The 8,890-nt window shown below is 51.1% G+C and overlaps 1 protein-coding gene across 2 annotated transcripts in view; it reads right to left on the bottom strand.

The window, feature by feature from the left end:
- The window catches only part of FANK1 (fibronectin type III and ankyrin repeat domains 1), a 107,429-nt gene that overhangs the window by 13,963 nt on the left and 84,576 nt on the right, over positions 1-8,890 (bottom strand). The window contains exons 2-3 of one of the 2 annotated variants that reach the window (XM_010859154.1): positions 7,646-7,823; positions 2,969-3,093 (exon numbers count right to left, since the gene is read on the bottom strand). In XM_010859154.1, coding sequence (XP_010857456.1) covers positions 2,969-3,093; positions 7,646-7,823 — 303 coding nt within the window. Of the gene's footprint in view, positions 1-2,968; positions 3,094-7,645; positions 7,824-8,890 lie in introns of those variants that run through there. The other variant, XM_010859155.1, reaches the window with a different exon arrangement.

Raw genomic sequence — 8,890 nt, forward strand, 5'->3', positions numbered from 1 at the left:
AAAAAAAAAAAAGGCTGAGCATCCTTTATTCAAGCAAAGTACATGCTTTTGTGATTCATTAAAACACTTTCAAACCGAATGCAAATTATCAACCCACAGAAGCATTTTCGCTTGTTTTATATAATGCGCACATTTTTAATTCTTTGTTTAGCATAATCTGCCTCCTTAGGAGAGTCTGCTTTGTATATTATAGTAACAGCCTAAGCGAGCAGCAGCCAGCCAGAAGGAAGAGGTACCCGATCCTTCCCACCCAGGAGAGGGCCCTGAGGTCCTGTGCACATCCTGGATGCAGGCGCGTCCACTGTGACCGGACGCCCGGCTCCCAGGGCATCGCCAGGAGCCTTGTGTCCAGCTCACCTTCATCCCTGCAGGAGGCCTTGTCTCTCGACCCGCGGAAGCCATGGACCGCAGTGACAAAGGCTTTGGACCACTGGACCAGTTATCCATGGCTGCCTCTCCAAAGTCCACTGGGCAAGGAGAAGGCACACCGGGCTTGCAGCACCGCCACTGTCAGCTGACAGACCAAGAGCTATGGCGGGTGGTGGTCCTCTGTCTTCCTAGAAGAACTCCAGGTGGTGCCCTGACTCCCCGTAGCCTCTGGCCACAAGGCCCAGGAGCCCCTGCCCTGGCTTCAGTGGGATACTAAGGATGCCAGTGGCCACCAGAGGCCCCTCTGCACCTGGTTCTGCTCACCTGGCAGGTTCAGGGGCACCTCCCCAGCCAGTGGGAACCAGAACCACCTCCTGAGACACGCAGGAAAGCAAGCCGAGCCAGTCAGAGCATCTCCTCCTCCTCCCGGGTCTATCTCGGGGCATTTTGTTCACTATCCGCCCACACGTGTCTTAAGGATCTTCTATAATTACACATGACTAACCCATCACCCTCGCCCTTCAGCGCACAGTAGATGGAAGCCAGGAAAGACGAATGACTATGTAAAATAAGAGGCAATGGAGTGTTGCTAGAGGCAGGGAGACCCTGAGACACGGCTCTGTACTGGGGGAGGACCTGAGTGCCCGGCAGGCCAGGGGCAGCCCCACGAGGACCCACCCGGAGCAGAGCTCTGCCCCTGGAGTGGACTTGACAGGCCCAGGAGCGGAGGGGAGGGTGCCCCAGAACGCAGGGGTGGAGCCCCTGGAAGGCAGCAGGGAGCTGAAGGCCAGCCTGGGGGAGCCGCCTGCCCCAAAGCTGGCCCCCGGAGCCTCTCTTCACCCTATGGGCTCCCTTCGCCCATGTTTCTCCTCTCTGCTCTCCTCCCTTCTCTATGCCTTCTCCCAGCGCACAAAGAGCTAACACAGGTCTGCCTTTTCTTTCCCCTAAAACACTCCAGGAGCTCAACAGCTTCCACAGAAAAGCAAGTGCGTTCATCCTCTCCAGCTTCAGGGTCAAGCCGTCTTTTCTGACCAGAATCTTCAGAATTGACCATTTCACGTCAGAAGTCTTGTCTGAAACTAAATTTCTTCACGATCAGCTGAGCACTGTTTAGGGGGTGTACATGATGTCACCACTCTTAGCTTTAACTAAATTCTCAGCTTGCTAAGCTGAGATCCAACCCCCTCATGGCCCCCATGCAATGGAAGCTGTTATGAACCAACCCAAAATCTGAATGACCCTTCCTGTACACAAAAACTTCCATGAGTAAAGGCCTTACAGACACGACTGAAACTCACTGAAAACATATACACCCGTATTCAAGCCAAATGCTACACTGAATGAAACTTGAAAATAACATTTAACTCACAAGAGGTGGATTCCCTTTATGCAACCGAGAAAAAGGTTTGTCTGTGTTTTCAGTGGGTGGGCCGGGAGGAACACTTCTGACCGTTTTAATCTTCACAGCATTCTAGTTCAAAGATGTCACTGCGTTATAGACACACACCTTCAAAATGCTTTAAAATACCCATCACAGGGCTTCCCTGGTGGCTCTGTAGTGAAGAATCAGCCTGCCAGTGCAGGGGAAAGTCAAAGTTGCTCAGTCGTGTCCGACTCTTTGTGACCCCGTGGACTATGCAGTCCGTGGAATTCTCTGGGCCAAAACACTGGAGTGGGTAGCCTTTCCCTTCTCCAGGGGATCTTCCCAACCCAGGGATCAAACCCAGGTCCCCCACATTGCAGGTGGATTCTTTACCAGCTGAGCCACCAGGGAAGCCCAGCCAGGGGGCACAGGTTCAATCCCGGGTCTGAGAAGATCCCACAGGCCTCGGGGCAACGAGGCCCATGGACAACAACTACTGAGCCTGTGCTCTGGAACCCGGGAACTGCAACTACAGAAGCCTGTGCGCTCTAGAACCTGTGTGTGCTCTGCGGCAAGAGAAGCCACCACAATGAGAAGGCCGCTACGGCAATGAAGAGTCATCCCACTCGGTGCAGCTAGGGAAAGCCCATGCAAATTAATGAGGACCCAGCACAGCCAAAAATAAATAAACCTTTAAAAGGGAAAGTATGATCACAGAAAATATTTACACTCCTAAATCGGCCTCTCACCCCTCCCCGACTGCGTCCCCACACACGTGTGTCCCCCCCCCCACATGTCCTCACCCACGGCATCCCCCGGAACCAGGTTTATGCGTCAAGTCATGACGATGCACTGACGTTGTCTCAAAGGGACAAAATGCCAAGCAGACCTCTCCCCTGAGGTCCCCCAGGCGGGCAGCCTGCTTCTCAGCCTGGGAACCCTTGGGGCGGCCCACACGCCCCCTGGCTTGTTTCCTAAGAAAGGTGACGTCATCCTTTTTTTTTCCTGAATGTGCGCTCCCAGGGTAGCACCAGCCAACACAAAAACACATTTGTTTGAGCATAAGGCGACTTCTCTTGTGGGATGGCCAGGCCCGGCCAGTGAACAATGTTATCACGGCGTTCAAAAACGGAGCGGTTTCTGCGTGCGGTCAGGCCGAGCAGAAAGCAGAGCGTCTTCCCCTCCACGCCAGCCGGTCACCATTAGACAAATGGGCTCCGAGTTCTGAATACTCACGGGTCGTGGACACCGAGACCACTGGGCTGTAGGCGTACTCTCCGGAGGGGCTGGTGACCTTCAGCCGAAATCGGTACAGGGTCCGCGGTTCCAGGCCTTCCACCACGTGCTTGGTCGCGTAGCCCCTAGACGGAAGGGACACCCGCAGTGAAGACAGCCGGTCATGGAGGCTGCGTCCTCTGGAGCTACCAGAGGGGCGGGTGGAAGGGTTTCTGAGCATTGACTACCCCCAGTACGGAGCTCACCTGAGCGGACGGCCGTCTCTCACCTTGGGCTGAACTCCTGGGCACAAAGGACAAACCAGGCTCCGCTCCTGCCCCCCGGGTGCCCTCCACCCCAGTCTCCCTCCCGCAGGCAGACACTCAGCTGGCACGTGACTGTGGAGTAAGTCCCCTACACGAGAACCTTCAAGCTGTGAACTCGCAAAGACGTGGGTCCCATCATGCCCGTTGTTAGTTCACGTGTCTGGCGTACATGGTCACGTGTGTGCACGCTCTTCAGGAGGCTGTGCTTTTGTGTACTCTTGTTTGCTGAGTTATGTATCATTTACGTGAAAAGCATGACAACCCTGTTACGGTACTATAGAGCCGGATGTGCTGGTTGGACTTTGCTGGACTCAAAGTGGACTTATCGACTCGCTCTTGGAATGGACCTCACTCGTATGTAAGGGACTTACTGTACTGTGGACAAGTGGTCACGTTGACCCGTGATATCTGTCCTCAAATGGCCAAGCTTCACAACTGGAAGCTAAGCTCGGCAGTCCGAGAGCACACACGAGCTTCCTGGGTGGGGGTTTTGAGCAGGCGGACAAGGCTATCCGTGGCAGCTGTGGCCCCACTGCGGGCAAAATGCCCCTGCAGGGAGAGGACGTGAGAAAGAAGAAGGTGTGAGGAAGGAGGGGACGTGAGGAGGGAGCCGCTGGGGAGATGGGTGGTACAGGAAGGGTGCTCTCATCACGCCCCGCGGTCCGTCTCAACTGGGAAACATTTGCGGGAAGTGGGTGCTGAACATTTGGAGGACAGAAAGCTGGCCAGAGGCTGTGACGGAAACCTGCAGGCCTCCGGAGGCAAGGGTGGGGATCAGAGCATTTGGAGCCGCAAAACAAGCCCCGGGAAAGGCAGGCAGGCCGTGCTGCCGGCTGAGGGCTCGGAGAAGGTGCCAGGAGGCAGGGCCAGGGGCCTGTGTGTTTGACTCGCCACGCTTTCTAGGACACCAGGTCTCCAAAAGCCCACGGACTTGTATGTCATCCAGCGGTGCTCCCAACCTCGAGTTGTCCACGGATGCCCCCTGCTATCCTCCTTCTCTCACATCCCGCGCCTGGTCCACCAGCAAAAGTTTTCAAAACGGTCTTTAAAACCCTGAATTCACCACTGTGTTGTCTCCCACCTAAATTATTATAGACGCTGCGCAGTTAATCCTCCCTGCTATGGCCACCTCAGCTTCTCCCTCAGCAGCCAGACTGACCCTCCTGGGGCAAGACCACCACATCTGCCACGGTTTATGGGGGCCTGGTGGCTTCTCCCCTGGCATAGGGGCGGCCCCCGGGACCCCAGGGGTCTCCTCCCTGGCCCAGCCCCTGTCACCCCTCTCATTCACACCACTGCTCAGCATTTCTGGAACTCCAGGCATTTTCACCAGCTGTGTCTTCTGCCCGGGACGTTCTTCCAGACACGCACAGATACCCCTCCCTTGCTCCTTCACACAGATGTCACCCGCTCAGTGAAGCCTTCTTCACCTCCACGCCAAGCCCCCAGCTTCTCCTCCTCAGTACTCACCACCATCCGACACACTCTGTTTTCACTTCTGCCCCTTCCTTATCATTCATCTTCCTCATCACGAGGGAGGAATTAGGATCTGTTTGTCCAGTGCGGTATCCCCAGCAACCAGAACAATGTCTGGCATATAGAAGGTGCTGATTGAATGAATGAATGAGATGCATGATACGGGAAATGACTATTGGAGGAATTTAGAGGGATAGATAACAGGAGAGCAAAAGGAACGTCTCAGTCAAGACAGAACCTGACTTGGGCGGAGGGAAGGATGGAGCAGGGTGGGAGGGAAGATTGGTCTGAACAGGGAAAACAGCTGAACACACATGCAAGAAAATTCAAGGCGTCGTCCAAGGACGTGAAGCAGATTTCACTGGAAGGTTCATGCTCAGAAATAAGAGACAGGAAGAAAGGCACAGGTGGTGGGCAAAGTGAAGAGCATCAAATGTTAGTCTGCAGGAGTCCGACCTTCATCCTGCAAGCAATGGAAACGCATTGCAGACAACATGACAAGAGGAAGGTTAAAAAAGAAAATGTGGGTTTTGGACAATCACACAGCAACTAAAAGGGATGTGGACAATTACATCAGCCACTGTGGACAGCTGGAGGACCTGGGGACTCAGCAGTGGACAACTCAGAAAACAGATCCTCCTTGCAACCCCGCGAGGGATGTGCTGGAGTCGAATGAGAGACAGCACCGAAAGGATGTGCAGAGGGAGAACTCACAAAAGCTAGATCACGGGCTGTGAGAAGGGGCACCTGCGTCAGATGACGGCACCCATCCTAGACTGGCTGGTGGAGCAGAAGAACAGAAAGTGACGGCTCGAAACGAAGTTCTTAAACCCACAAGCCCAAGGTCAGGTAGTCTAGATTGCCGCTTTTTTAAAGAAAGGCATTCCTAGTTTTAACGACACACCTGGGGGGAAAGGGATGGAACCAAGAAAAGAGGTCAAGATTAACGTGGTCTCACTCTGCCACCTAGTGTCAAGGCTTGTGCTAATCCTCTGAGATAGCTTGAGCATCTCACACTGATAGCTCAGGGTTGGGGGTCTGAAGGCCTCCGGGACAGGTCCTGAAACACTAGGCAACCAACCGGCTGAGCTTCCAGGCCAGGCAGCACTCAGACCTCTGAGAAACCCAGGCTGGAGGCCAGTGGACATGACTGCTCACACAGCACAGGAGAAATGGAGACGGGAAGTAAAGGAGCCCCTAGGAGAGCCCCACCTGACGTCTCCAAGCTCGGCTCATGGTACTGAGAGAGACAGCAGGAAAGAAATTGGATCTTTTTCTGTCTATATAGGGATACTTATATCATCTTTCATGCTTTAGGGTGGATTTGTTTGTTTTTTTCATGTAAGTGCATGCATTTTTTTTTCTCTAGGTACAAAGAATCATTCATCAAATCGCCAGGATACCGTGGTTTGGGTTTGTACCCTCACCACAATGCCACCCTGAGCGAAGTCCAGCCAAGCACTGCAACTGTTCTGCATCACGGCTTCATCGTCACCAGGATGATGATTCTGCCCTACAGCTCTCCCTGACGTCCCCACTGGGGAAAGCGTAAGAAGTTCGTGGGATCACTCTGAACGATTTCTCACAGCCAGATGTGAAGCTGCGATTATGTCAAAATTAAAAGTTACATCTAAAACCATACTGGTACCTCATTTTCAGTCTTCTTCCTGAAATACAAAGTCATTTTACAAACAGTAGACCTGGCAAAGGAAGAAATAAGGATTAAAGTAAAAGCTAAGGGCCACGGCGGGGAACAAATGACTTCTTGATACAAGTATTTTGAGGGCCTCCTGTGTGCCGACACTGTCTGGGAGCTGGGGAGACAGCCTGAAGCAAAGCAGGAATCTTACCTGCCTCTCGTGGAGTTTAGATGCTGGGGTGGTGGGGGAGACAGAAAATGAAGAGACCAACAGCAAAGTGACTCCAGCAGAGCCAGACGTCACGAGAAAATGAAACCCGGTCACAGCAGAGAGGACAGCGGGCTGGAAGGAAGGCTACCTCGGGGAGCCTCTTGAGGAGGGGCCAGTATTTGATATGACATGTGCATGATGTGGAGGAACCAGCTGTGTTACAAACAGAAGGAGCACTTTGCCGGTGGCGGAGTGGATAAGAGTTCGCCTGCCAAAGCAGGGGGCACAGGTTTGATCCCTGGTCCCAGAAGATTCCATGTGCTGCTGAGCAACTAAGGCTGTGTGCCGCAAGTACTGAGCCCATGCGCCACAGCTGCTGAGCCTGCACGCCTAGTGCCTGTGCTCTGCCACTAGAAAAGTCAACTCGACGAGAAAAGTCACCTCATCTCCAGCGTACTGCAAAGAAGAGGAGCCCCCCACTTGCCGCAACGAGTGAAAGCCCGTGCAAAGCCGTGAAGATCCAGTGCAGCCACAAAAAATAAAATAAATAAATAAAAACAGAAGGAAACACATTCAAGGGGAAGGCGAAAAGCCAGGCCCGGATGGAGGCGAGAGGGAGGTGGCAGGTGGGTTGGAAGAGTCAGCGAGGGACCACTGATGCAACATGAGTGTCAGGGAGCTGTCACACCTGTGCCCAGGGCAGCCTGATGGGAATCTCACACCTGTGCCCAGGGCAGCCTGATGGGAACCTCGTGCGGTTTCATCCAACTCTCCTCTGATTCTGCCTCCACATTTCGGATTTGAAATATACACTCTTAGAATATTTCAGAAGCCTACAGAGCTCTCAGAGGTCTAGGAGGTTTAATTTCAAAGCGACTGCTCACCCTTCTTTTCCGAAATTCATCCTTCACAGAAAGAGTGGATGCAAATGATGCTCTCTCATCCTTTTAATTTCAAAAAAACAAGTCTTCTTGGAGACAACAGAAACCAATCCAGCTAATCAAGAAACCAAAGCAAAATATTAAGCAATTCAACATTGCACCTACGTATAAATGATACCGTAAGTGTGCAACTTGGGGTCCTCTTCTTCGATAGAAAACCTGAACCATTGTTCCTGGGGTCCCTGCCGCTTTGCTTTCTTCTCCAGATCCCAGTATAGTTCAATGCTGTGATGAGTCACTTTGCCCACAACAGGCGGATGAGGCTTTGAGGATGATGCGATTTCTAGAAAAGAAAAACGATACAGTATTTCAGGGCTCTTTTCCCATAAGGACAAGAGAGACTGGTTATAGCTGCTCAAAGATCAGCTGTGTTTTCCTCTACATCAGGCATACTGTAGGTATGTCTCCCTATGGTTTGAAGAACCTTGGAAAACCTTTAAGTGATAGAAAATTCAGCTGATGCAGTGAGCTGCCACGTTCGTCAACGAGGCGACTGCATCTTACCCATCGACCTCACACTTCATCCACGGACCTTTCCAAAAGGTTGGTTAACTTATGAAACAAATTAGGATGTTCTCTGAGCTGATGAAACACAGTTTGCCGCTACCATCCTTCATGAATTGGCTGGTGAGCAAAGTCAGTAGATAAATGAAAGCACTGGTCCAAATATTTGTAACACAGAGGACAAAGGGTTGATACCGATTCTATATAAACAGCTCTTACAAACTAACCAAGGGGAAAACCGAAAGGGTAATAATAACCACCAGGCAACAGATGAGCAGTAGACAAGACAGTAAAGATAACCAACAATTTCCAAGAAGGCATTTATATTGCCTAGTAGCCATTGAAATGGATAACAACGTCAGACAATTAAAAAGAACTTCAGAACTATTAAAAGTGACCATGAGGGGAAAGGACACTTATACGTCGGTTGGGGTGGGATGGTGTGTGGAGTATGAATCCTAGCCTTTTTAGAAAGCAATAAGACAGCATCTATTAAAATTAGAATCCCAAGAGTTGACTACAGTTTACAGAGTAAGCAAAAATATGTAGGAAGCAGTTATTATCTATTCTTTGCAATAATGTACTTGAAGTCTTTCAGTAATTTTTGAAACACATAATCATTGAATTTGGATCTAAGCAGGGAAGGAAGAGGAAAATGGTTATTGATTACATTTTATTCGTGAAGAATGCAGAAATAAAATTGGAATTCTGGAAGTCAGTGAGTTTTGAGTGATTTTATTTTTTAATCTCAAATTTTCTTTCATAAAATTGCCATAACCAAGGAAAGAAGCATTTTAAATAGGTAAGTATTTAAATATTGTCCCTAAAGGTTTTTTTTAACCTTTA

The sequence above is a fragment of the Bison bison genome, unplaced genomic scaffold (assembly GCF_000754665.1).
Source record: "Bison bison bison isolate TAMUID 2011002044 unplaced genomic scaffold, Bison_UMD1.0 scf7180017864456, whole genome shotgun sequence".
NCBI classification, from domain to species: domain Eukaryota; kingdom Metazoa; phylum Chordata; class Mammalia; order Artiodactyla; family Bovidae; genus Bison; species Bison bison.